This window comes from Saimiri boliviensis, chromosome 14, assembly GCF_048565385.1.
Source record: "Saimiri boliviensis isolate mSaiBol1 chromosome 14, mSaiBol1.pri, whole genome shotgun sequence".
Taxonomy (NCBI): Eukaryota; Metazoa; Chordata; class Mammalia; order Primates; family Cebidae; genus Saimiri; species Saimiri boliviensis.
Window position 1 is genome coordinate 20,276,339 of NC_133462.1, and position 27,177 is coordinate 20,303,515.

General features: G+C 58.1%; 2 protein-coding genes across 5 annotated transcripts; one reads left to right on the forward strand and one right to left on the reverse strand.

Moving 5' to 3' along the window:
• Positions 1-1,899: 1,899 nt before the first annotated feature.
• Positions 1,900-5,620, forward strand: IGFLR1 (IGF like family receptor 1). 2 transcript variants are annotated; one of them, XM_010347939.3, is made up of 5 exons: positions 1,900-1,960; positions 3,346-3,549; positions 4,015-4,199; positions 4,502-4,874; positions 4,961-5,620. In XM_010347939.3, exons 2-5 carry the CDS (start codon positions 3,393-3,395, stop codon positions 5,284-5,286), a joined length of 1,041 nt encoding a protein of 346 aa, XP_010346241.1. In that variant the 5' UTR covers positions 1,900-1,960; positions 3,346-3,392; the 3' UTR covers positions 5,287-5,620. The 2 variants fall into 2 exon arrangements, with proteins under 2 accessions (XP_010346241.1, XP_074242639.1); XM_074386538.1 differs by lacking the exon at positions 1,900-1,960 and adding an exon at positions 2,001-2,083.
• Positions 5,621-5,700: 80 nt separating this feature from the next.
• On the reverse strand, positions 5,701-27,030 carry KMT2B (lysine methyltransferase 2B). Of its 3 annotated transcripts, none has more exons than XM_039465856.2 (37): positions 26,652-27,030; positions 25,499-25,571; positions 23,233-25,256; positions 22,568-22,681; positions 22,308-22,458; positions 21,752-22,031; positions 21,525-21,580; positions 21,032-21,307; positions 20,364-20,458; positions 20,008-20,106; positions 19,764-19,877; positions 19,463-19,609; positions 19,270-19,365; positions 18,733-18,850; positions 17,850-17,963; positions 17,498-17,682; positions 17,333-17,422; positions 17,137-17,241; positions 16,951-17,024; positions 16,231-16,346; positions 16,045-16,136; positions 15,827-15,964; positions 15,005-15,163; positions 14,652-14,772; positions 14,498-14,576; positions 14,244-14,404; positions 13,032-13,259; positions 11,658-12,951; positions 11,480-11,569; positions 11,294-11,403; positions 7,724-7,861; positions 7,569-7,643; positions 7,292-7,469; positions 6,818-6,925; positions 6,619-6,702; positions 6,370-6,499; positions 5,701-6,281 (listed from the first exon to the last, which is right to left on the reverse strand). In XM_039465856.2, the coding sequence occupies exons 1-37, from the start codon at positions 27,012-27,014 to the stop codon at positions 6,006-6,008; spliced, it is 8,151 nt and encodes a 2,716-aa protein (XP_039321790.1). In that variant the 5' UTR covers positions 27,015-27,030; the 3' UTR covers positions 5,701-6,005. The 3 variants fall into 3 exon arrangements, with proteins under 3 accessions (XP_039321790.1, XP_039321791.1, XP_074242638.1); XM_039465857.2 differs by having other exon boundaries at positions 23,233-25,190; positions 26,652-27,018; XM_074386537.1 differs by lacking the exon at positions 25,499-25,571 and having other exon boundaries at positions 26,652-26,723.
• Positions 27,031-27,177: the final 147 nt, after the last annotated feature.

The window sequence follows — 27,177 nt, forward strand, 5'->3', positions numbered from 1 at the left end:
CTGCTAATGAGTCCCCTGAAGATCTCTGAGTTCTCCTGCTGACCCTGACTGACGTTTCCTGCAGTTCCGGCGGGAGGAGGATGCAGAGCGGGCTGTGGCTGAACTCCATAACCGGTGGTTCAATGGGCAAGGTGTGCACGCCAAGCTGTCTCCTGTCACCGACTTCTGGGAGTCATGCTGTCACCAGTATGAGATGGGGTGTGGTAGTTCAAGGGTGGGATGGACACTTGGAATCCCAGACTTTGTATGTGTGGTAGGGGCTGTCATGACAGTGGCCTCCTCCATATCTCTGCCGTCTATGCAGGGAATGTACCCAAGGTGGCTTCTGCAACTTCATGCATCTGCGGCCCATTTCCCGAAACCTCAGGCAGCAGCTCTATGGGCGGGGACCCAGGTGCAGGTACCTTGGGACGAGCCTGCTAAGTCTCCTCGTGCCAAAAGGGTCCTATGTCCTCAGATGAGCCTGACCCTAAGCCCCAGTAACAGCATCCCCAAGACTCTTTCTTTTTGAGATGGAGTTTTGCTCTTCCTCCCCAGGCTGGAGTGCAATGGCACGGTCTCAGCTCAGTGCAACCTCTGCCTCCTGGTTTCAAGCAGTTCTCTGCCTCAGCTTCCCGAGTAGCTGAGATTACAGGCACCTGCCACCATGCCCGGATAATTTTTGTATTTTTAGCGGAGACGGGTTTCACCATCTTGGTCAGGCTGGTCTTGAACCCCTGACCTTGTGATCTACCTGCCTCGATCTCCCAAAGTGCTGAGATTACAGGTGGGAGCCACCACGCTCAGCCAACACTTTTTTTTTTTTTTTTTTTGAGATGGAGTTTTGCTGTTCTTCCCCAGGCTGGAGTACAATGGTGCCATCTCAGCTCACTGCAACCTCTGACTCCCAGCTTCAACCAATTCACCTTAGCTGGGATTACAGGCATCCACCACCACACCCGGTTATGTTTTGTATTTTCAGTTGAGATGGGGTTTTAGCAGGGTGATCAGGCTGGTCATGAGCTCCTGACCTCAGGTGATCCGCCCATCTCGGCCTCCCAAAGTATGGGGATTATAGGCTTAAGCCACTGCGCCTGGTCATTCCCAAGACCAGGCGTCCCCAAACTTTTTACACAGGGGGCCAGTTCACTGTCCCTCAGACTGTTGGAGGGCCGCCACATACTGTGCTCCTCTCACTGACCACCAATGAAAGAGGTGCCCCTTCCTGAAGTGTGGTGGGGGGCCAGATAAATGGCCTCAGGGGGCCGCGGGCCGTAGTTTTCGGATGCCTGCCCAAGACTCTTATACCCTAAGTGTAGTTTTGAGCCCCATCTGGAGACCAGTACCTAAGTCCCCATCCCCAAACCAGCCTGAACCCCTAATCCAAGACCAGCCTGGATTGCCACCCCTGATATTGGCCACTGAGTGCCTATTCTGGGCCATGTCTTAGAACTCTAGTTGTTTCAGCATCCTCCTGCCTCATCCCAGAGCAGAGAGGCAGGCCTGCGGATCTCTGCACCACTCCTCAGGGTTCCAACCCAACTCTCAAGACTCCTATTCCCAGGTCACCGCCAAGGTCCCATACTGGCCACCGTCCTCGAGAGAGAAACTGCTGGCATTCCCCAGATCACCGGCATGGCCGCTTCTGAGGACCTGGCCGCCTTACCCTTTGCCACCCACAGGAACAGATGTTCCTGGCAGGACCTCTCCTCAAAGCCCCCTTCACTTTCCTGCCCTGTCTTTCCCAGGCTCCCGGGCTTCATAATGTAATCTGCTCAAGATGGAGAACTTCTTCTACCGCCCCTCTCTTAAAGTACCATACAGTGAATTTTTCTTCGTTGTAAAACCATAGCAATCGAATTGACATTTCCTTCCACCCACACATGTGACGAAAGGGGGAAACGACATTGGGGTTCCGGCCACAGCTTCAACTGAGGAAGTTGGAACGGCCAGCTTGGGACCCGGGACCCTAACAGCACTGGTAGGGTGGGGATACCTTTGTGCTGGAAACCTTAGCACCTCCATCTGAGACTTCTTCAAGGGGGAGAGATCTGGTTGTGGCACATGGGAGGAGTCCTAGCCCCGATTAGATTAGGATTCAAAGGTGAGGTGAGGTGCTGGGAGGTGGTCTCCAGCCAGTAAGGGCTGGTCTGATGACTACTGGCCAGAGAGGCTTGCTTAGGGATCGAAGTGGTGGGCCTTATGCAGATCAGATAGGGATGGCAGGCAGAGCCTGTGCAGAAAGGGATAGGGTGGGCTACCATAGGGCAACAGAGAAGGGATATGGCTGGAGAGGTGGGATAGGGACCATATGGAAAGGGTGGGCTTTATGTGGATAAACTGGGCATGGGCTGGCTCCTCTGTTGCCTGCTGAATTGAGATGGGAGTTAGTAATGCCTGACAAATTAAGTTTACTATATGCCAGGTGCTATTCTAAGCACTTTAGTTTTTTTTTTTTTTTTTCTTCCTCCAGAACGTTTGTAAACTTGATAGTTGTGTTGTTTTTTTTTAAGGAGTTTTACTCTTGTTGACCAGGCTGGAATGAAATGGCACAATCTAGGTCCGCTGCAACCTCCACCTCCTAGGTTCAAGCAATTCTCCTGCCTCAGTCTCCTAAGTATCTGGGATTACAGGCACCTGCCAACACACCCAGCTAATGTCTTTTTAGTAGAGATGGCATTTTGCCATGTTGGCTAGGCTGGTTTTGAACTACCGATCTTAGGGGATCCACCTGCCTCAGCCTCCCAAAGTGTTGGGATTACAGGCATGAGCCACTGTGCCTAGCCATTTTTTTTTTTTTTTTTTTTGGTTTTGGTTTTAGCGATGAGGTCTTGCTGTGTTGCCTAGCCTGTTCTAGAATCGGTGGCGCAAGCAATCCTCCCACCTTGGCCTCCCTAGTAGCAGGGACTATAGGCATGAAGCACTGCACTTGGTAAAGTGCTTTTTATTTTTTGTAGAGACGAGGTTTCATTTGGTTGTCCAGGCTGATCTCAGACTTCTGGGCTCAAGTGATCCGCATGCCTTGGCTTCTCAAAGTGTTGGGATTACAGGTGTGAGCCACCGCACCCAGCCTGTTTTACTTCTAATAACGGTTCTAATTCCCCACAATAACCCTATGAGACAGGTGCTATTATTGTCTCATTTAGGTATGGAAAAGGGACGGTGGGTAGGTGAGGACATGGCAGAGGTGGGATATGCATTCTTGCAATCTAGATCCCGCATCCCGCTCTCTTAGCCCCCTTGTGGCCTTGGCTTTTCTGATAACCGGCTGAGTTGGGGAATAGCTTACCGGCTTCCGAAGGAGCGTGGGAATTCTGTTCCTCCACATCACCGTGTCCTTTCTTCGGCCCGGTTTCCCCGGAAAAGTGTGGCAGAGGCGCTGTTTTGGAAGTCCCGCTATCACGGCCACCCAGATGGGGCCTGGACTACGCCTCTTGACGGCCTTGCTGCTTCTGGCCCTGGCGCCACCGCCGGAAGCCTCCCAGTACTGCGGCCGCCTTGAATACTGGAACCCAGACAACAAGTGCTGCAGCGTCTGCCTGCAGCGCTTCGGGCCGCCCCCCTGCCCAGGTGAGAATCCAACACACAGCCTTGCTTGGGCGGAGCTCGCAGGTGATCCGGAGCGGGGAGGGGCAAGGTCTGTGGGCTACGGGCCAGAGAGGCTTGCTTAGGGATCGAAGCGTTGGGCCTTATACAGATCAGATAGGGATGACAGGCAGAGCTTGTGCAGAAGGGGATAGTGCGGGCTACCGTAGGGCAACAGCGAAGGGATATGGCTGGGGAGACTGGCAGGATAGGGGCCGCGTAGAAAGGCTGAGCTTTATGCAGAGTAAATGGGCGTGGGCGGAACTTGGTGCAGAGCTGGAGGGGCATGGAGAGGAGATCCCGGAGAAAAGTGACAGGAGCGGGGCGCACGCTGATAGGCTGGGAGCGCCGTAAGGGGGCGGAGCTCGGCGGGATTGGGCGAAGGGAGAGGGGCGTTGCCTGCGCAGGGTGGGGTTAGACGGCTACACTGGAGCACAGCTTTCCCGCTAGACCACGAGTTCGAGGAAAACTGCGGACTCAATGACCACGGCGATATCATAAAGCCCGCGTTCCGAGAGTGTCCTCCTGGGCGGTGCAACCCCGACGGCGCCGAGCTATGTAGCCCCTGCGGCGGCGGAGCCACGATCCCCACTCCCGCCGCGGGCGGGGGAAGAACCCCGTGGAGCTGCAGAGAGGTTGCAGATGGGACTCCCGACTGGGCAAGGGCGTGCCAGATATGGGGGGCCTGGATCTAGGGAGCGGGCGTAGCCTTACGTAAGGGGCAAGGGGCGGGGCCGTGGTATAGTGAGGTGGCTGGCCTGCAGGAGTCGGGAGGTCCTAGGTTAAGGTAATTGGGCCTTGCGGGACTCAACTACCTTATCAGGTATCACATCAGATGGGCTGTGGCCCCATCAAAGGGTTTGATAAGTATGGGTAGTTTGGGAGGGGGCTGGAGTGGAGTGTGGCCTCCTGCTTTACTCCAACCCCTTATCCCCAGAGGCCGGTCCCTGCCAAGGAGCAGTGCCCCCTCACACCTGGAAACCCAGGAACCTCTAGCTCCCAGGAGCCCACCTCACCAGCAAGTTCCATTGCTTCGAGGACCCCGGAGCCCGTCCCTGGGCAGACCTTGCCGAGTTTCATCCCGCTCTTGGTTCTGGTCCTGCTCCTGACCTTGGTGGTGACAGCCTTCCTCCTGTTTGCTCTGCTCTGGCACCTCTGCTGGCCCAAGGGGAAAGTGGACCCCTATCCCTATCCTGGCTTGGTCTGCGAAGTCCCCAACATCCACACCCCCTCAAATTTGTGCTCCCCAGGCACCCTGGAGACGGGGGACACATGGAAGGAGATTTCTCTACTTTCACCACTGAGCAGGGGTTAGTCCGGGAAGAGCCCCGGGGAGGGCGGGGGAAGGTGGACTGGATGTCCTTCCTCTCCTTTACCCTTCCCCTCTCTCTCCCAGAACTGCCCAGTCTGGCGTCACAGCCCCTGTCTCGCCTCCTGGATGAGCTGGAGGTGCTGGAAGAGCTGATTATACTGCTAGACCCTGAGCCTGGGCCAGGTGGGGGCATGGCCCATGGCACTACTCGACACCTGGCTGCAAGATATGGGCTGCCGGCTGCCTGGTCCACCTTTGCCTACTCGCTGAGGCCAAGTCGCTCGCCACTTCGGGCTCTGATTGAGATGGTGGTAGCAAGGGAGCCCTCTGCCTCTCTGGACCAGCTTGGCATACACCTTGCCCAGCTAGGCAGGGCAGATGCATTGCGGGTGCTGTCCAAGCTTGGCTGATCTGGGGTTCCCTGGGCTTAACACTCCATCTTGCTGACTACTAGTCCCAGCATACAATTAGTACTGAAGTACTTCCTGAAGTACAATCCTAACTGGGCAAAGACTCAACAGATACCCTCACTGCTCTTTGCCCTAGAAGGGCCCATTCCAACATACACACAGGGCCACATGTGGGAGGGCTGACCCCATGTGCCCTGGGCCTCCACAATCCCCTCTGAGAAACAGCCCTGCCACAGGCACTTGCTGTGATCTGTGTTGTTCTGAAGCCACAACAGACCCCATGACTGACTTCTAATTCTGAATGATGGCCTCTCACTACCTGTTGAGGCTTAAATTCCCTGGCTCACAATGGATGGGCGTGGAGAAGTAGGGTTCCTACCTGCCCCTACATCCTACAAATGGGAAGACCACCTCTCCAAACATTGACAGACTTTATTGTGGGGGGGTTCCCACCTGGGACCCCACCTCTTAAATAAAAAAGTGCATAGAAAAGAAGGGATTTAGAAACCTTTGTACAATATCTACATCCTGGGCCCCCCGGGCAGAAAGGGGGCGATTGCTGGGTGGGCTGGAGGGGTGGAGGCGGGGCCCTTGCCGCCTGCATGCCCACATCCACCCTGAACATGAGGGTGAGGGTGAGATGCTCTAGGAGGGGCTAGGGGCAAGATGGCAGCGACGGCAGCAGGAGGTGTGAGGGGTCGTGGTGGGTGGCCACGGCCTCAGTTAAGGAACCGACGGCAGCGCTTGGCGCCACAGTTGCAGGGCAGTTTGTTGCTGGCATCCTCGATGGGGAACTTGTAGTCGTAGGTGAGCTCCTCACCACGCAGGATGCGGCGCAGGGCAAAGATGACAATGTGTTTCTGGCCCTCCACGTGGATGACTCGAGAGAAGCAGTTGGGCTCACAGGAGTGGTTGATGAAGCGGGCGGCATTACCATGCATTGTGGCGTCCACGACGTCAAAGTCATCCATGCGGAACATGTAGCACCCGATGCCCTGCAGGGATCAGGCGGGGGATCAGGTGCTCCATCCCCGTGGGCCAGCCCACTTCACCCACCACTTTCCACTGCCACTGGGAGCCCACCTTCCCATCATAGAACTTCTCCCGCTTGTCGGTCAGCACCGAGCGGATGACGATGCCGGAGTACTCAATGACCATCTCGCCCGCATCGATGTTGCGCTTACAGAACAGGCCTCGCCCGTGAATGGCTGATCTGCAAGGCAGGACAAACGGGGAACTCAGGGGGGGAGGGGGACAGAAACCAGACAGCACCCCTAACCCAGTGTACCTGTCGGTCCACCCAGGGGCATCCTCCCCCCCAACCCCATTCACCTGTAGACACCCACAGCCTCTTTGGACGTCTTCTTAAGGTGACGAAAGCGCATGGCCATGGGCAGCTCCAGGCTGGTGGCACGTCTGGTGAGGGACAGCAGTGTCACCCACGCTGGTGCTCAGAATGACCTCGCTCACCCCTGCTCACTCTCTAGGACCCTTCCAGACCACCGCCTGCCTCCCAGCTCACACTCCATACCTGGTTGACCTGAGCTGCACCTCATCCTCTTCCTCGTCACAGGTGGCCCCCTCAGGGAGCACCCGGTGCTGGGAGGCCAGGAAGTTGAACATGTCAAAGGTGCACTTCCTGCAGGTGGGAGTGGGGAGGGAGGAATACACTATTGAAGACACAGCTAAAGGGGAAATGGGTGGGGTTCATTTTTCTGATGTCAGCTCTAGAAATAACTTAAAATTTTATTTTAGAGATGGGGTTTTGCCCTATTGCCCACACTGATGTCGAATTCCTGGACTCATGTGATCCTCCCATTTTGGCCTCCCAAAGTGCTGGGATTACTGGTGTGAACCACCAAACCTGGCCAACTCTAGAAATAATTTGAAGTGACCTAGTGTCTCCTCCCCAGGCCTCAGTTTCCAAACTCTAAACAGTTAACTCCCACCCTCAAGAGCTCTCATAGGGCACCCTGACCCAGGTATCACACCCCAGACCTCTCACCGGAGATAGACCTCTGCCCGAGCAGCCCCATGGGGATTCAGGGGTGGCTCCTCCTGGCCTTCTCCCTGCTGGTGGTAACGGAACTTATAGTGCTGGCAGCGCTGGGCCCCAGGGAGCTGCTCGGCCAGGAAGATGACAGCATCATGGTGGATGCCCAGGAGCCTCGCCCCACTCATTCCTGTAGGGAGATGTTGAGGACACATCTGTCATGTGGAGGGCCCATCGTGCCCTCAGGGGAGACATCCAGCCCCCAGCGCACTTCGGGCACACCTCTTACCACTAAAGGAGAGATGTCTGAGCCTGGCATGCCCTCGGGCCTCTTGCACTTTCTCGATCAGAGTTCTCCATGCCCCTGGGGAGACAGCAGGCCAGGGCTGAGTCAGGATGAGTTTTATGGACACTCTCCCTCCTGCCACTGCACCCCCTACTCACCCTCCAAGCTCTCTGCTTCCACACTGAACCCATCCTCACTGCTGATCTCGAAGCGCAGATGTGGGCCAGTCCGTTTTGGGGCCTGGTTCTCTTTATCCTCTGGGGATGGAGGCTCCTCCTCAGAGCTGGAAGCCTCACCTGGTCCCAAGAAGCAGGTGGGAGTGAGGATCACCCTTTCCGGACTCAGAAGCCCCTGAGCCCCACTGTGCTCCCAGCAGACACCACTCTTTCCACTCCTAGGCGCAGACACAGATACTGGGGTCTAATGGCCCTCCTACTGCTCCAGTTCCCACCCCGTGAGGCCTGCAGAATGGACATTTCTTCCCCTCAGAAGTTCCTCTTCTGCAGGACTTCTTGGGTACAAGAGCATTCCACGGAGGCTTCGGGCCTTTTGGCAGGACACACCTATGGCTCATTCAAACCCAGTGTACCATAAATCCCATCTACCTGTCATTATTCTGTTTCTCACACAAAATTTAAAATACTGGAGAATCACAGGGTGCAGTGGCTCATGCCTGTAATCCCAGCACCCTGGGAGGCTGAGGCGGGTAGATCACAAGGTCAGGAGTTCAAGACTAGCCTGGCCAAGGCCGGGCGCGGTGGCTCAAGCCTGTAATCCCAGCACTTTGGGAGGCCGAGGCGGGTGGATCACGAGGTTGAGAGATCGAGACCATCCTGGTCAACATGGTGAAACCCCGTCTCTACTAAAAATACAAAAACATTAGCTGGGCATGGTGGCTCGTGCCTGTAATCCCAGCTACTCAGGAGGCTGAGGCAGGAGAATTGCCTGAACCCAGGAGGCGGAGGTTGCGGTGAGCCAAGATCGCGCCATTGCACTCCAGCCTGGGTAACAAGAGCGCGAAACTCCGTCTCAAAAAAAAAAAAAAAAAGAGACTAGCCTGGCCAATATGGTGAAACCCCGTCTCTACTAAAAATACAAGAAAAATTAGCCAGGCGTGGTGGTGCACGCCTGTAATCTCAGCTACTCAGGAGGTTGAGGCAGGACAATCGCTTGAACCTGAGAGGCAGAGGTTGTGGTGAGCCAAGGTTGCGCCACTGCATTCCAGCCTGGGCGACAGAGTGAGACTCCGTCTCAAAAAAAAAAAAAAAGAATTATAGTTTTGCATTTTTTTTTTTAGATGCAGCAAATTTCTGTAACTATTACAAATATATTAAAATTATTATTATCAGATTCCTGTTCTGTCGCCCAGGCTCAAATGTGATGGCGTGATCTCGGCTCACTGCAACCTCTGCCTCTCAGGTTCAAGCGATTCTCCTGCCTCAGTCTACAGAGTAGCTGGGACTACAGGTGCCCACTACTACGTCCAGCTAATTTTTGTATTTTTAGTACAGACAGGGTTTCACCATGTTGACCAGGCTGGTCTCAAACTCCTGACCTCAGGTGATCTGCCCACCTCGGCCTCCCAAAGAGCTGGGATTACAGGCGTGAGCCACTGTGCCCAGCTACAAATATATTATTATATAGGCTCACATGCACAGAGCCAAGTACACTGTATGTTATGAGCTATTTAGGGGATTTCTCAAGGGTTAATAGATTAAACAGAGCAGATGGGATGTGCTGATGCAGCAGATGTGGATGTGAGGAAGGGGGTTGGGGGTCGGGACAACTCTTGAGCCTGAACACCTGAAAGGATAAACTGCCACAGACTGAGACAGAGACATCTGTCTCAGCAAAAGAAGAATGGGTTTGGCGTGTGGGTGGAGGGCTGAGTTTGGGACACGCTGACTTTGAGAGGCCTCTTAAAAACCACCCCCTGCAACCTGCTAATGGAGATGATGGGCAGGCAGTAGGACGGGCTGGAGGTGGCCACAGTTCAGGGACAGGGTCTAGGCTGCAGAAAGCAATGTGGAGATAATCAGAACACAGATGGAAGGACAGCCACCAAGCTGGAAGGGAGCCCCTGGGAGTGAGTGTACAGAGAAGTCAAGGCCAGGGCCCTGGGACACATCTAGATTGACAGCTGTGGACAAGAAGGCAGGACCAGGGGTGAGAACAGGAGCAGCTCTGGAAGCTAAGGAAAAACAGTATTTCAAGGTGGGAGGGACCTGCTGCACCAAATGCTGCTGCTGCTCAAGCAGGTGTGGGCTGGGGACTGACTGATGCGGGGTAGGGGCACAAAATCTTGAGTGGAACAGGTTTAGGAGGCAAGACTGGCATGGCCACATTCTCCCCACGTCCCCTCTCTGGGCCACCCTACCCCACCTCCCCTACCCAAGGGAGACTCTAAAGCACACTCCTGCCATGTGACTCCCGCTGTCTCCAGGCCTCAGTGCCCCAGAGTCCACCTCTGACAACTTCTTCCCTGTGTCCCTACCCCTCACCTCCAGGGTTTCCCGAATATGGCAGGACGGACCACAGGGCTCTGGCAGGGGCTGTCAATGCTCACTTTCTCAGTGCCTGCTCTAACGTGCCCTGGCTAACTAACGTCTGTGTCCCCCCACCAAAATGTGGTCTAGTCCTTGAGGACAGGGACCTCCCAAGGCCACTGCCATATTCTTAGGCCATCTCTGAGACATAAGCAGCCTCTGAGTTAAGCAGTCTCAATCCACATCCACGTCCCTCCTCAGCAACTGAGCTCTGTGTCATGAGAAAATCCAAACATCTGGACAGGATAGGGCCACCAAAAAATCCCAGCTTCAGGCTGCTCAAACACTAGCTTACCTGGCTGCAACCATTCCCCCCAAAACTGCCCTCAGGGACCAACAGAGAACTTCACTGCCAGCTTCAAGGAGTCCATCAGCCAATCCTCCTCCAAGCTCCTCCCACCCTGCACATTACAGTTTCTGCATAAACACCTGTCCTCCCACCTCTCCTTCACCTCAGAGGTAACCAGTCCAAAACCAGCCACCAGGACCTCCTCCCACCTTTTCCATCCCAGCCAGCCCTTCCCCCCATCCATGGCTCTGCTGTCTTGGCCCTCACACTAAGCACCTCCACGATGCTGGCCCAACTCCCCCTCCCGATTCTTAGCTGAACTCTGGCCAGGTGCCTAGGCTGTTTTGCCTTCATCAACCATGGTCTCCATTCTGGACTCCAACATTACACCCCATCCCGTGCCACCTGCTCTCACCGGACACGAACCCTAGACTCCACAGGTTTGGCAGTCTCTGTGGCAGCTGGGACTGTGGCGACTCCCTTCCCCAGGCCTCTGGGACACCACTCTTCTGATCTTCCCACTGTCCCTGGCCCTCAACTGGGTGCTAGGTGGGCTAAATCCTCTGAATGATCCTAGAACTTCACCACTGGCTACTCTAGGAAGCGCTCAGCCCCTGGCATGCTAGGCTCTAAGGCCCTCCCCTGAGCTCTTGGCCATGCTGGACAGAGCCTCTTAAAGGATCTCACATAGAGCTAAAATGTCATTTCCATGTCTGTTTGTCCCAGAAGGCCAGAGGCTCCCCAAGGCCATCTCTTAACTCTAGCACCGAGCCTCAGGCTTGGCCCCCGGGAGTATATACTGGTTTTCAAAGAGGACTGATTCTGCATCTGTGAGTCACCCAGTTGAGCCAAACACAGGCAAGCAGGGAGAGAGAGGGCAAGGCAGGCCCTACCTGAATAGTGGTGCCACTGGGACTCAAGCAGCAGGTCTGGGGGACCATCAGGAACCTGGGGAGGACCACCTTCTGGAAGTGGCAGCAAAGGGGACCGTTCCTGGAGGGGCCTACGAGAAGAGACCTGTCAGGAAGGGGAAGGACAGAGGTCCCAGACCCTCCAGGGAGAGGGGCCTGGCCACTCACCCAGGGCTTTCTTCCCCAGCAGGCTCCCCAGGCCGATCCAGGTCAAGGACCCCGCGCACTGTGGGGGTTTTCATCCTCACGCGGCTAAACCTGGGAGGGCGAGCCCGAGAAGGATAAGCTGTGTCTCCCATCCATCTGTCCCCTGGCCTGCTCTGTCAGCCTCAGCACCTACACTCACCCGCCGCTGCCAAGTCCCGGAACCTGGGGGGTGTCTTCTGAGGCCTCTCCATCTTCATCCAGCCGGGGGGCCTTGAACGGAGGAGGTGCTGGTGGGGATCGGCCGGAGAAGGTGGACACCCTCTTGACGCGGATGGCCTGGCGAGGCGGGCTGGCAGGCCCACTGCTCAGCACCAGCGTCAGGGGAGGGGGTGGCGGGGGTGGGGCAGGGCGGACCACCCCGACCACGGGCAGCACGCCAAGCAGGGGGCCTGGGGGCAGAGTCCAGGAGGTGGGGGCTGTTGGGGGAATGGTAGGGGGCAAGGGTGGCTGCTTCACTGGGGGTGGGACAGGTTCACCCTCCCCGGTCATCTTCACAAATACTTGCCCCAGCTTGTTGACAAGGATGATTTTGGATGTGGCGGGTTTGGGGGGCTCAGGGGCAGGGCCAAGGCTTAACACCCGGACCCCTGGGGCCCCTGGGAGCCAGGCAAATGTGCGAGTGGGATCAGCTGGGCTGGCAGGCAGGCTCTGTGGGGGCTGGCTGCCATTAGCCAGGGGAGGTGCAGGTGGGAGTGACTCCTCTCTGGGGCCAGCACCTCCCTCACCAGGCCCCCCTAGGTTCTTCAATACAAAATCCACAATTTCCGACGGCAGGTCCTCAGGAGGCCGGGCTCTGTCCCCTGCAGCCCCGAGGACCCCTGCTCGGCCTACTCCTGGCCCCGAAGGAGGAGTGCCCTGGCCCCGAGGCTGCTGTACTGCCTCGGCCTCACTGTCAGTGCCATCATCCACGCCGTCCAGCTGTTCAATTCGGGGGACTCCAGGTGGGGCACCGGGGGCTAGACCAGGGCCAGACACCACAGTCACAGGGAAGTGGATATATCGGGAGGTGGGGCTGGCTTCCTCTTCAGAGCTGTCCCCTGGGACCCCATGGCTGCTCCCCATGGCCCCAGCGGCTACAATCTCTTCCTGGAAGGGCTCCGTCCCCAGCAGGCTGGCCGCGAAGTCCAGGTCAGCAGCACTCAGTCCTGACACCACCTCCATGTCCTCGAAGTCTGGGCCCAGGTCTTCAGGGGGTGGTGGAGATGGGGCTGGGACAGGGGGAGCCAGCTCCCCTGAGGTAGGTATGAGGGCCGTGATGACTGAGGTAGGAGGGGGCACCCTGAGCTGAGGGGAGGTTTTGAGAGGAGGGGAGGCCCGCCGGGATGGAGGCGGCCTGGGAGCCAAAGGACTGGGACGACGGGAGCGTCTGGGGGGAGCCGGGAAGTCCGGGTCTCCCACTGTGGGGATGTGGTGGGTCAGTGAAGATGGACTTCCTGTGGGGGGGAGAGTCAGTATCACCAGCAGCTCCTACCTCCCTGGCTCCACCCCCCACCCCCACATGCCCGGTGCTCACCAGGGGAGGGCAGGGGGCCAAAGGAGACACCCCCCAAGGGCCTCCGGGATGGCGAGTAGTTGGGCACTTTGATTCGAGCCCCCGAGAAGGAGCGGGGGGCGAAAGGAGGCGCACTGCCTGAATCTGGCCGCAGTGGGGGGTCCAGGTTCTGAACGGGTGAGTGGTGCTCAGGAGCTCCAGGGACAAGAACATCTGTGTCCGGTGGGGGGTCCTCACCACCTGGGGGCTCTGAAGAGGCAAGAAACGGCATTGGGGTGGCAGGGGCTCTGTGCTAAAGCCTGCCCACATGCCCTCCTCCTGAGCCACAGTGCCTCCCAGGCCCCAGACCCTGACCCAGTCACAACAGGCCCCAGTTTCCAGTGACAGCCTAGGCCAAGCCCACCGTGGAGTTAGCAAAACCTGCACACAACTGGGCCAGGGCTCTTGTCCTTTGCCATCTTCTCTCTGCCTCTGGCTGCAGGCTTTGCACACAACAGCCCTCTCCCCAGCATGGCCAGTCCTACCACTTTCTTACCTGCCTGGCGCATCCCTACCACATCAGACACCCCCGCCCCGCCCCGGCCTGGAGGCTCTCCATTACCTGGCTCCACCCAATCTCTGCAAACTAATCTCCCTTCTCCTCCCAACACTCCCTGGTTTCCCGTAGGGATGGGTATACCCACCTCCTCTGTTCACTTCTTGTCTTGCTCCAACCTGGAATAAAGCCCTTTCTACCATCCAAATCTCTCCTGCCTCCTGCTCTGCCACAACCACCTCTCCCTCATCTCCAAGCCCATTCTTTGTGCCCTGTGCCATCCAGCTCTCAGCTACATCCCACTGCCAGTGTGACTCTAAGGGGGCCGGCTTGGGAGCTGAGCAGATCCAGTTCCAATTCCAGCTCCCTACCATGTTACTGTGTTCAGCCACTGTCCCCTTGAGGTGCAGTATGGCAACACTGGGGGGCATTACATGAAAGCAGAGCCCCAAGTTAGGGAGCTGTAGTGTTCTACTCCCTGCGGTCGTCCAAAAGCCACTCTCCCCTCCTCACTTATCATGAAAAGCCAGGCAAAGCCCTGGCACGTAAGGTACAGCAGTAAGCGAGTTGCTGATACATTACAGCAACTGAAGCAAGAACAAGGCTCCTGGACTTTCCAAAGAGGAGCGGGGAACAGGAATCTGTGGGTTTGTTTAGGGAGAGCGGCATTCAGGAAGAAGACAGAGCCAAGGCCACACCTGAGGAAGGGGCGGGGCTGTGCACAATGGTCTGGTTCTCCTCTGCGGCCTCCAGGTGGGCTGGCTCTTCCCTCGGCCCCCATGGCCGATACTCCAGAATTCGGCACCGATACCAGCAGCGCCTCCGGGCATCAACCGTACTCCAGTACAGACGGGAGCACCTGGAGTGTGGTTAGATAAGAGGGTTAAGATGCTTGGGAAATGGAATCCAGCTGTGGAGCCCCCTGGCCCCACCGAACACCCCGACTGCTCACTGGTAGCCAATGGGGAAGAGCCGTCCCTCGCAGTCCGAGAGATCAGATAGAGTACCCAGGGAGTCAATGCGGATGGAGCCTGTGATGCAAAGTGGAGGTCAGGAGAGGCAGGCAGGCCAGGGCAGGAAGACAGGGCGGAGAGCAAGCAGCTTACCAATGAGCACATTGATGGCGTCGGGTTCAAGCCCCGTCAAGAACTTCCGCTTGAAGTTGATGCCCTCAAAGTCCACATAGACTCGGCGCAGAACATCAAAACCATCAGGGTTCACAATCTCCTGGGAGAGAGGGTGATAAAGTAGGGTGGCTGGATTGGTGGGGGAAGGGGAAGGCCCAGGATAAATCTATAGGCGAGAACTGAGCAGTCAGGGGCTTGGCCTAAAGGCCTCTGGGAAAACAAGACTAGGAGACACTGTGAAGGGGCAGGCCCAGGCCTGGGGCCACAGGGGTCCCTGAGTGAACAGGAAGAGAGGACAGGAAGGAGCTGTGTACCCCAAAGTTCTGGCCCACCTTGCCATCTAAGAGGTCAGTGTGCTTCTGGCAAAAGACTTTCTTGTCGTCTTGGAAGATGCAGTAGCTGGCCCGGGCACACATGAAGTGGAAGTTGCTGAGGCAGGAGGACAGGCAGCAGCCCACCGTGGCGCCAGGCTTCAGGCAGAGCTCACAGCGCTGCATAGGGGAGGGAAGCTCAGGGGAGAAGCCAGGGCCAGGTGCCAGGCACCACTGTCATTGAGTCTGCCTGGGTCCGTCTAGCCTGGCACCTGGCATGGCAAAGGCTGTCACCAGGTGCAGCCTCTCCCCAACTACATCCAGGCCCAGGTACACACAAAACTGATTCTTTGAAGCAAGAACGGTAACAGCTATTGCTTGCTAATGGCACTGACCGTCTTTGCCATACTGTTCTTAGGCGGAGATTATGTTACTCTCATCCTCACAGCTACCTCCACAGAGGGAATCTCTACCACCCCAACTCCTAAGAGTGCTTAAGGCTTCTCTGTACCTGGCCCAGGCACCACTCTGAAGAGCAGGGAATTCTAACCTCATGGGGATGTAGTGAGAAGCTCAATGCCACTTAGCATAGAAAGCATGCAGCCTAGGTTTAATCAACGGGCATGCTTCTCACTTTTAGACTCCCATGCTTCAGGCCCAGATTACGGCCAGAGGGCCTACATAGGAAAAAGCTGCCATCAGCACCAACATCCCAGAGCAATCAAGAGACCTCAGCCTGGCAGCAAAAGGATGCCAGGTAGGGAATGTGAAGAACTGTCTGCACGGGAGGAGGCCTCCCCGAGAGCTGGAGGGCTGCCCACCTCTCTGGGCCCGTGCCCTCACCATCTGCCTCCCTCGGGCCACAGCAGCATGCACATTCTTGAGGGAGCCGTCATTCTCCTCAAAGACTTCTGCCGACCAGATGGCACAGTTGACGTGCGTCCATTCGTTCTGACCGATGTACAGGAGCCGCCCTGCTTCCTGGGGCAGAAGGGGAGTAGCATGATGGGAAAGTCCAGGACCAGGCCCCACAACCTGGTGCGTCACAGAGCAGCCCTCACCTTGGAGTCAGCATCCCCGTATTTGAGGCAGAGTGCACACTGACGGGGGTCTTCTAGGTGTGAAAAGGCAGCAGGATCCTTGCCCTGGAATGCTGGAGAGGAAGTGGGAAGAGGTCTAAGAATCAGGACCCAGAGCCTGGCCACCAATGCAGGGGTCTTGGGTTCCAGCCCTTAACTTCCCAGTACCTGCTGAGGGATCCCCGGGAGGCTGCCCTGACTCTGGGGTCTCTGGTTCCTGTTGTCTCCACTGCGCATAGACATGGTCCAGGGATGGGGGCAACACCGCATTGGGAAGGACCCCGCTGTGGACAGGCAGGGTTAGCAGCTGATGTGCCCAACAAGGGCGGCTGGATGGGCACCCGCCCACAAACCAGCCTGAACTCGCCATGACACCCACAGCTCTCTGTCCACGTGGAATTTCTCTCAGTCTGCCAAATATGCCAGGCCTTCTTGTGCCACCTTGGACATATGAAACACTGCTCCTCATGCCTGGAATACTCCTCCTCCTCAGCTCTGCTCCAATGTCACCTCTTTCAGGAAGCCTTCCCTGACGCCTTGGCTCCAGCAGGTGCCCTCTCTGGGCCCCCACTGCCCCCTGGTATTCTCCATCACTGCTCTGACCATCTGGGTCTTCAGTGCCTGCCTGGTCCACAATGAGCTCTTTAAGCAGAGCCCAATCTGACTTGCTCACTGCTTTGTCCCCAACACTGCCCTGTGCAAAGCAGAAACAAAGCTCTGCTAGTCCAGAACCACCAGGGAATCTCACCCGGGTTCCACCACCCTCCCCTCAGCTCCACTCCAGACCCTACCTCTGCTCATCTCTTCTCAGCCCGCATGGCCGCTGCATGCCCTGGCCTTGCGCTCACTCCCTGGCCCCCCTCCTGCTAGCTACCCAGCCTTGCTCACTTTGGCAGCCGGGTACTCCGTCGCCAGTACTTGGGGTCGTGGGCGTCGAACCAGCCGAACGCAGATTCTAGCAGCTGGGGAGTAGATTAACAGGATGAGAAGAGCCGGCTTCCCCAGGAGAGCTGGCAGAAGCAGGGTCTGAAGGGCCCACTTCCCCACCCCACGGGTGTCCCTGGAAGAGCCCACCTTCAGCAGGAGTCCCTTCATCTGGCCTCCAGCCCGGCGTTCTGGGGTCTCTCCCTCCTCCGAGTGCCTCATGAGAATGCCCACCATGTCCTCCATAAAGCTGTGCTGTAAGGGGGTTTGTCAGGCTGAGCCCCCTCTGCGCAACCCCAGCCCTCTCCTCCTGGAACCCACCTGTTCCTCCCAGTGTCCCACTCACCACAGACTTGTAGTGGCCGTCCTCAAAGCGCTGACTTACAGCTTGCAGGCCGCAGGGTCCTGGGTGCAGCTGCTTCCCATCCGGCCCACACTGCAAAGCGGGGAAGTCAGCAGGGCTGGGGCTGGACCTGGCCCCACCCTATCCTGCCTCCCGGGCCCTCCAGACCTGGGTGCACAGCAGCAGTGGGCCCGCCACCTTGGAGCTCAGCAGGCCCTGGAGCACTTGGCGCAGGCCCCCCTGGAGGGCCCCACTCAGGGCCTCTCGCCAGCGGGGCTGGACCGCCCCAGCACATGGTCCGCAGGTGTACAGCACCGAGTCTGGCAGTCCTGAAAGGATCTCATAGTCTTCATCTAGGATAGCCAGGTGGGAAAGGGGAAAGTGGTTTCAGAGGATGTGAGGGCTCCCAGCAGCCCCTAGGCCAGCAGGACCCTTAGCCCACCTGTCCTCTTGCGGCCTGTGGTCGGGGAAGAGGTCCCCACAGGCTTGAGGCTGCAGCCCAGGTGCTCCGCTGACTCACCTGAGAGCCCCTCGCACTTGGCATGCACCCAGTGGTCGCACTGTGCGCACTGCATCATCTTGCTCTCGTAGTCATTGTCTTCATAGCAGCGTGTGCAGATCGGGCAGTAGTTTCCTGGAGGAAGGGAAGACAAAGACGAGTCAGAGGTGCTGGGGTTCCCACCTAGCCCTGAGTGGCTCTGTTCAGGGATTAGCCATACCTTAGCTGCCTCCATTAGGATCCCGTCTTGGGTCTCTACCAGTCCCTAAAAGCTACTTGAAGATGAGGCCTCTTTTTTTTTTTTTTTTTGAGACAGAGTCTTGTGGTGGTAAGTTCTTGGCTCACTCCAACTTCTGCCTCCTGGGTTCAGGTGATTCTCCTGCCTCAGCCTCCTGAGTAGCTGGGACTACAGGTACCTGCCACCATGCCCAGTAAATTTTTTGTATTGTTACTACAGATGGGGTTTCACCATGTTGGCTGATCTTGAATTCCTGACCTCAGGTAATCCACCTGCCTCGGCCTTCCAAAGTGCTAGGATTATAGGCATGAGCCACTGTGCTCAGCCCTAGAATGAGGCCTCTTCAAACTTGGCGGAACACAAAGCCTTGCTAATGCGCTGCCTGAATACTTCCAAACCCCTTGGTGGAGATATGAGGTTTCAGGAAGTACCTCAGACAAGATGGTAGGTCCCAGGCCTTCCACTCCCACCACCCTCAGAGAGGCTATGCATCCCTGTTTTGCATCCTGGATGGACTTCTGTGGAAGAGTTCCCTGAACTGAACAGACAGTCCCATAGCTAGAAGGTGGAAAGCCATGAGAAAAGAGGGTCTATGCTAAGGCCTGTCGAGGAGCCTGGCCATCTCCCCATGGCCCCTGGTGTCCAGTTCCCCTGCCCGGTCCCCACCTTTCTCATAGAGCTGGGTGCACCTGGGGCAGAGGCTGTAATCTCCAGACCACTCGACGTCCCAGTTCTTGCCTGGAGTCGCCCCACAGCTCTTACAGCGCACACAGGCTGAACAGATCTGGGGGAACAGGGCGATGTTAGGGGAAAGCCAGACACTGGGCTAGAGCAATGAATGGGAGATAGGCAAGGAGGAGGTGGGAGTATGCAGGAAGCAAACAAGGAAGGACGAGTAAGAGAAGAGACATGCAGAACAGACACGGAGGCGCAACAGGAGGAGGGTAGGAGTGGACACTGGACTACAGCAGGGGATTCTGAGCCCAGGAAACATGAGATTCATAAGCTCCTAAAACTACTCCACACAAATTCTGAATGTAAATTTGATCTACGTGAAATTATTGAAAAGAAAATGTTACCAATCAAATTCTCAAGAGGATCCCCAAACCCCCTCTCTTCCTGAGAGCCCCAGCCTAGAGCAAGTTTGGGGGTAGTGCTGTTAATTATTAGCGCCAAGGCAAGGGGGTGGACGTCATCTCTCACCCAGTGGCGCCGTTTGCGTGTGGCCCGGGTTGGGTAGCTGGGCCCCAGGCAGGCCGGGTGGTAAGCATGGCGGCAGCGCTCACACTCCAGGAGATGCTGTTGGATGTGGAGACAGAGATAGCGAAACCTGCTGGCACAGGGATGCCCTCACCTTCAGGCCTCCACCCATCCCAGCTGGCCCCTGGGCCCAAACCTTGGATCCGCGGCCTTTGCGTCCACAGACATGGCAGAACTTGCATCGACGGCAGCACCAGGTGTCGTGATGCTGGGGCAGAGGCCGCTCGGCCTCCTCCAGGCAAAATGGGTGGAAAGGGTCACAGCAGACTTGGCAGAACACCAGCTGGGGACAGGGAGCGGGGAGTGAATGATGGGTATAGCATGAGGCCTGAGGGCGAGGGGATGAGACCCAGCTGAGAAGGCCCAAAGGCCCACGGAATCAGGCCTTGACGGCCAACAGAGATCTGGGGGTCTGTGAAGAAACAAGGAGATCTAACCTCATGCAGTCCTTTGCTGGCACACAGCAAGCACACCATCGGGGGGCCCCCTGGCACGGAGGTGAGCACACTCAGGCCCCCCATCAGCCACACGTTCTCTAAATCACAATCCTCCTGGGGGAAGAGAGGACGCAGGATCAGAGGGCAGCCAGACATACAAGTCAGGCCCACCTGGCTTCTCTGGCACAGTCAACGAGGTTCTTCCAACCAGAGGCCCAGCGACCCGCCCCACTCAATGCCATACCTTAAAATCCACACGGACACGGTGCACACCATCAGGAGACTTCTGCTTTCCAGTCCAGCCATTGGGAAAAGAAGCAAAGGGGCCAGGAGCCAAAGCATCCTAGGGAGGAAGGGTTGGGGAGTTCAGAGCTGCCAGTCTGGCCACGATGCAGACTCCTCTTTACCGCCCTTCCCCCAGCCTACTGGAACCAGACCCTGATCCAGACCCCACTTTGCTTTCCAGACAGGCAAGGCCCGCCTCATCCCTCAGGGCCTGTCCTCTTGTGTGGACACACCATGACACTCAGGTGTGCCTGTCACTCTGACTTGCCAGGTAGCTCCTGGAGGGAAGGGGCTCTCGGAGCGGGCCGTGCTGACCTTGTCCAGGCGCCTTCGGGCCTTGAGCTGCAACACAGGCTGCAGGGTGGGTTTGCGGGGCCGGCTCTGCTCCTCAGGTTCTGGCAGTGGCAGCTCTAGGCAGGACACAATGTGCAGTGAGGTCCCTCCCCTTCCACACCCCTCTTCTACAACCCCAAATGTTACCTGGATTCCCAGGGCCTTCTTTAACTAACCAAGACCTGCCAGGACGACTCTTTTTCTTGTTTGAGACAAGACTGGAATGCAGTGGTGTGACCCACAGGCCACAGCAGCCTTGAACTCCCAGAACTCCTGCCTCAGCCTCCTGAGTAACTAAGACCACAGATGCATGCCACCACTTTTGCTTTTATAGAGACGGGGTTCCACTATATTGTCTAGGCTGGTCTTGAATTCCTGGGCTCAAGTGATCCTCCCACTTTGGCTTCCCAAAAGTGCTGGGATTACACATGTGAGCCACCGCACCAGATCTAGGATGACTCTTCAAGTCTCACTCATTAGGCTGAGAACCTCATAGGCCAGTTCTGTATGTCTACCCGAAAACTGCCTCCTTCTCTGCCCTCAGCCACCTTCTCTATCAGACTGACACAGCCCTGGGTCTGGTCTTGTTCCTTCCACTCAAGACATAGGACTAAATAAACGATCAAGAGAGAACATTGAGCAGTTCGCACCATTTTCTCGGGGTGTCCGACGACGAGGAGCAGGGGGGCCCCCGGGCTCCGAGTCATCCGAGTCCTCGAAGATATCATAGGAGGGTCGCTGTTTGACGCAGCGCCGGGCTGACTTGCGCTGCAGGAGGGAGTCCTGCTCCTCGGGCCCTGGGGGGGCCACCACCTCCTCCCGGGGCCCCCCAGCTCCCGCCCCCCGGCGTGGGCCTGGAGGACCAGGGGAGGCCTCAGGAGATTCATCGGAATCCCAGGGCAACAGCGTCTTCACTATCGTCCGGCCTGCGGGAACAGGGGACTTAGTAGGATTTGAGCGCAGCCAGGGACATGGGACACTGGGAGAGAAGCCAGAAAGAAGCAGGGCAGGGAATGAACGCGGGAGCTGTGAAAGCACATGACGGAAAAGACAAAGAAGGTGAGCTGCAAGGGAGGAGGGCAAAGAAACAGCTCCCTCCACAGCACATGGTTTTGAGAAGAAATGCTCCTTAAAGCTCGTCACCTTTTTTAGCCAGTCGTTCCATCTTCCGAGCCTCTATTTTGTCACACTTCCGGTATCTGGGGAGGGGAGCAGCACGTCACCAGGGTAGGGGACTGGTGGTCTGGGGGAAGAGAGGAAGCTCTCCACAAGGATGCCAACCCCACTGCTCTGGCCAGGCAGAAGAGGAGCGAGGTAGGAAGCCTAGAGGACCGACAAGCAGGGGAATGAAGCCACGCCCAGCTACTCACACACAGCACTGCTTCTTGGTGTTGGGGCCCCCAAACTTGGGCTTGTCTAGGCAGTTGACACACGACCCACAGTCCTGCACACGTAGGCAGCCCCGACAGTGTCCACAGCGAGCCATCCGCATCTTCTTGCCGTGATGGGAGGGCAGTGAGCGCCGGGGTGTGTGGGCCAGGGTCCCTGCAGATCCTGTGGGCTCTGAGTCTCCCCCAGGGCCTGCTGCCTCCACCTTTCCCCGCTGGGACCGTGATGGGACACTCTCAGTCTCAGACGCCGATGATGTATCTACAGCAAGAGACAAGGAGGAGGGCATGGAGCCATAAAGCCACCAGGCCTTCTACCTCACTTCCCTGCTTCCCCACAATCTGCCTCTCGCTTTTTCACAGCAACAAGTTCCTAGTGCTCCCAGACGAAGCTGCTGTAGGACCTAGTGCTCCAGCCCACTCGCCACCTAACCCCCAGCGCCTGACTTGGCTCCCTCTCTCCTAGGCTCTTGGGTGCATGTCACCCAAGTGTGGAGTCATCCCAAACCTGACATGGCTGTCCAGTCTCCCCACCTACCCTCTGTGGCGAGGTCCTGCCGATCTCGTAGAGGGAGGGCACTGAGGCGAGGGACATCTTCAGGCACCATGGCCCGGGCCTGACCCAGGGCCACAGCAGCATGACGGCAGACATGTTTAATTCGGGGACCTTGCACAGGGGACTCGGGACCCTGGGAGAGATATCGGGAATGTGTGTGAGATATCGGCAGCTGCTGCTTGTGCTCCCACAGCCCTGCTCCTCCTGCCAGCCTTCTTCAGGGCCCTCGTCCCGATGCATACCGAGGGCCGCTCTCTCTTAGCTTCCATCGACTCATCCTCTGACCGGACAGGGCCTCTGTCGGAGATCTGCTTGACAGCCCCGACCACCTCCTCCATCTGCCCTCCAGGGCTCAGCTGGCAGGAAATGAACAGGGTCAGGGGCTGGATTGTGAAAAAAGATAGGAACAGGGGGCAGAGCGTGGTGGCTCATGCCTGTAATCCCAGTACTTTGGGAGGCCATGGCGGGCAGATCACAAGATCAGAAGTTCGAGATCAGCCTTGCCAATATGGAGAAACCCCATCTCTCCTAAAAATACAAAAATCAGCTGGGTGTGGTGGCGGGCACCTATAGTCCCAACTACTGAGGCAGGAGAATCGCTTGAACCCCGGGAGGCGAAGGTTGCAGTGAGCCAAGATCACACCACTGCACTCTAGCCTGGACAACAGAGCAAGATTCCATCTCCAAAAAAAAAAAAAAGGAAGAAGAAGAAGATAGGGATAGGGAACTAGCATAGAGAAGGATTGAGGCTGGGGAGGAACACAGGAAGGTGAGGGATCAGGGAAAGGCTGGTTCTGAGGGTTCCCCACAATGCTGTAAGGTGTCCAAGGAGGTGGGACGTTAGGGGGCTGCAGACAATGGAGGCTGGATGGATGGGTGTGCAGCTGGGCCCAAGCACCATACTCACTGGCATGGAAGCTGCCACCTTCTGCTGCTGCTGCTGGTCAATCTTGAATAGCTGCACTTTGGCTCTCTTGAGAAGGCTGAACATTTTCTCCTCTACCCCAGACAGTGGCAAGGAACCCAGGCCAGAAATGCGAGCTTTTTCCAGGGGAGGCATCTGCTGTGGTGACGGTGGTGGCTGCAGCTGTGGCTGTGACTGCAGTGGCGGTAGTGCCTGGGGCAGGAGCTGGGTTTGCAAGGCCTGCAGGGGCTGCAGTAGCTGAGCCTGAGGTTGTGGCCCGTTGCTCAGAGCTGGGGCCCCATGAGGGGACACCTCGGCCTTAACAGGAGTGGTGACCACAGGGGCGAATCGAGGCAGGCTGAGGTGGTTGGTTCGGCCCACTGCCCGAGGCTCAGGCTCAGCTGGAGAGTCATCGGCGGGAGGAGGCTCTGGCTCAGGGGCTTCAGGAGCCCCAAGAGGAGGAGGAGTAAGCACCGATTCGTAGATCTTCAGGTGAGCTTCGCTTGGGGTAAACTGAGGGGCCCGAAGGAGTAGGGGCCTCCGGGAGGAGGTGGCAGGAACAGGGGGTGGGGAAGGGACCGGGGCAGGTGGGGGGGCTGGGGGAGGAGGGGGCAGCTCCCGGGTCAGTGAGGTCCAGCGAAATGTGGGTTCCCTTAGGATGGACCGTCTCTTTTCAGGGAGAGGGACTGGGGCAGATGGAGGAGTTGGGGCACGTGGTGGAGACGGGGCTGGTGCTGGTTCCTGGGGAGCAAGTGGGGAGGTGGCAATGGGAGGTCGCAAGACAGGTGAGACCTCCACCTTTGGGGGTTTGGGGGGGTCTTCATCCATAAATCGCCGGGGTGTCTTGATGACACGGGAAGAGCGGGCACTCACCACAGGCATAATAAACTGCCGGATATTCTTCAGGAAGGTGGTGCTTTTGGGGGCCACGGTGGGACTGTCCTCTGGAGGGCCTCCCGTGGCGGTGCTGGGAGTTGGAGTGGGAGGAGAGGTGCCCTCTGGCCCTGCACGAGCAGCTTCCCGCTCCGCCCGCTGGCTTGGAGTCAGGGGAGGCCGGCCCCTCTTCCTGGAGCAGGTAGCTGGGACCACAGGAGGAGGGGATTCTTCCTGCTCCTCTTGGGGAGGAGGCTGTGGAGGGGATGGCAAGGGTGGTGGAGACACTGGGGGTGGTGGAGGAGGGCAGAGTGGGGGTGGGGGTAGAGGAGATATCAAGGGGGGTGGGAGGGGTGGAGGTGAAGGGGCTGGAGGAGTCGGAGGTGGCGGTGGCAGCTTTGCCTCTTCCTTGTCCATGGCTGGCATCATCTCCCCAGCTACAGCTCTTTCTTCCTTCTCTTTTCCCTCCTTGTCTTTTTCCTCTTCTTCCTTCTCCTCTTTCTCATCATCCAGCTTCTGCTCCTGCTTTTTCCAGCAAGGGCTCCCTCCCTGTCCAGATCCAACTCTTCTTTGGGGGGCATCCTGCCAACTTTCCTCATTTTGACCTTGACCCTGACCCGATTCGAGTCCCAAGGACAACTGTCCCATCTTCACTTTTTTGGCCCTTGAAACAAACTTGATCACAAAGGGGAGCCCACCTCGGCCTCGGCCCCTGCCTCCACGGCCTCCGCGGCCTGACTGTCCTCCACGCTTGGGGGTCCCAGGTCCTGGGCCAGGCCCCTCCTTGCACTTCCAGCTGCCAGTTTGGTGTTTCACTGGAACCACAGGAGGTGGGGGCTCAGGTTTGGGGATTGTCACAGCTGCTTCCGCCAACATTACTGCTTGTTGCTTCCTCCTGCAGGGACCTGCTGGCCGTCCTGGGGGCCGTCCCCGAGACCGGCGGGGGGTGGAGGGCTCACACGTCCGGCTCCGGGGTGCTGGGGGTGCCTGGGCCCGCCGGAGAAGTTCAGTCAGTGCCTGCACCATCCGTTCTGTGCCTTCCTCACCCCGTTTCCGGGCAGGGGTCTTTGGGGGGGTAGGAGCCACATCTGCTAGGCGAGGAGGAGGAAGGGGGGTCGTCTTATGCTTGCGACCCCGACCTCGGGGCGCTCGACCTAAAAGGAGAATAGGTGTGGGGAGATGGATCAAGCCGGCCCTGCAGACCAAGGAAGGCGCTCCAGGAGGGCAGGGACTAAGTCTTGCTTGTGTGTTTCCCCCACTGCCCAGCCTAGCTTGGACTCTGAACACAGAACACACTCGGCAACTGACAGAGACTAGCTCAACAGGGAAGAGCTGACATGAAGGGTGAGGATAAATTCCTGTGACTCTACAGAGGTGGAGTTCCCCCGTCACTCACCTCGCTGGGATCGGAGCGCAGAGCGCAGGGAACTGGGGACCACATCTTCATCTGAATGAAAACCCTGAAACTCCTGATTTAGGGGACCAGGGGTGGAGGGGAGAAACAGCAGTCAGTGCCAAAGCCCCCGGGCCACCTCAGGTATCGAGGAATATCCCCAGTTCCCACTTAGCATACCCATTCTTATTTTAAAAGATTGAAAAAGGCTCAAAGGTCAAGGGGAGTAAAAGACAGGGTCTCTCCCTAGGGCTGCAGGCACCAGATATTTCCAACCCCGATCCCCAGTGCCGGACCACACCAGCACAGCCAAAGCCGTGGTTCACTGGCCCAGGAAAGAAGACGACAGGGTCTCCTCTGGGAAGGCAGCAGGCCTAACTCAGATTCCAACTCAGGCCAAAGCGGGACCTCCACAGACACCCTTTCGGGGCACGACTTCTTTCTGAATTAAATTGGGAACAGGGGTCCGCAAGTGGAGAGGCAGGGAGAGCATCAGATGCCTTTTGCACAGGTTCCACTGCCAACTCTCAGGTGGTTATTAACTGTCCTGGGTAACGCAACCCCCACCTTCCTGCCTGTTCTGAAAGGCTGGGGAGAAATCCTAAGCTGAGGTCTGACCTGCGAGAGTGCCCAGTCCCAGTCCGGGCCTTCATCCCACTCCTGTTCAACCGGAGCCCCAACAAGATGCCCTCCACCACTGCACCTGAGATGCCAAGAGGAAGTGGGCCCTGGAGAAACCAGGAGGTTTCGAGGCCCGGCGGGGCGGCCCACAGGTAAGAGCCCAGACAGCTCCAGTCCGTTCGCCAAGGCCACGCTGCCGCTGTCAACCACCACTGGCTGGAGATGCAGTACCCACTGCCTCCTCGCCCAAACCTCCACTGCCCTAGCTTTGCCAGCTGCCGAAAAGCATCGGCCCAAGACACTTCAACAGGACCGGCATCGGGCGCGACTGCCCGGCTGCAGCCGGGGCTTCTCTACCCACTTCCAGAGGCCCTTTCCCCCGGAAGCTGCATGCAGCCTCCCTCCCTCCGTGCCTCGTCTTTCCGAAGGAACCCTGAGAACCCGGCCTGCCCACGCCGCCCCCGGGGCAACCCAGACCCCTGGAAGCCCCGGCCTCCGCCCCACCCGGCGCCGGGGACGCCTCCGACCGCCTCACCTCCTCGTCGGATTCCCCGTCACTGCTCTCCTCTTCCAGCAAGCAGCCCCGGCTCGAGCCCCAGCCCCGGCCCCGACCCCGGCCCCGGCCCCGCTGGACCCGCGGGCCGGCCCACAGGCGGCGGAGCCGGCGCAGGCCCCGGCGGAGCCCCAGCAAACGGAGCAGGGCCGTGTCCTCCCCAGGCTCGGCTCCGCCCGGCCCCGTCGCGCCACTGCCTCGCCGCAGAGCTACCCGCACTCTTTCGGCTCCGTTGCCCCGTCCGCCGCGGCCCCCGCCCCCGCAGGCGCCCCGCGGCCGGCCTGGGAAGCGGCCCCGCGCGGAGCCAGGCCCGGGGCAACTGCCGCCGCCCGCCGCCGCCGCCATCTTGGCACCGTGAGAGGGGCCGGGGAGGCGGGGGGAGGGGCGGCCCGTGCGCAGGGGCGGGGGGAGGGGAGAGAGCGGGGGCGGGGCGGGGCGGCCGCGGCGCACGACAACAACCAGCGCCGCCGCTGGGCCGCCGGGGGCCGGGGGCCGAGGCGGCCACGCG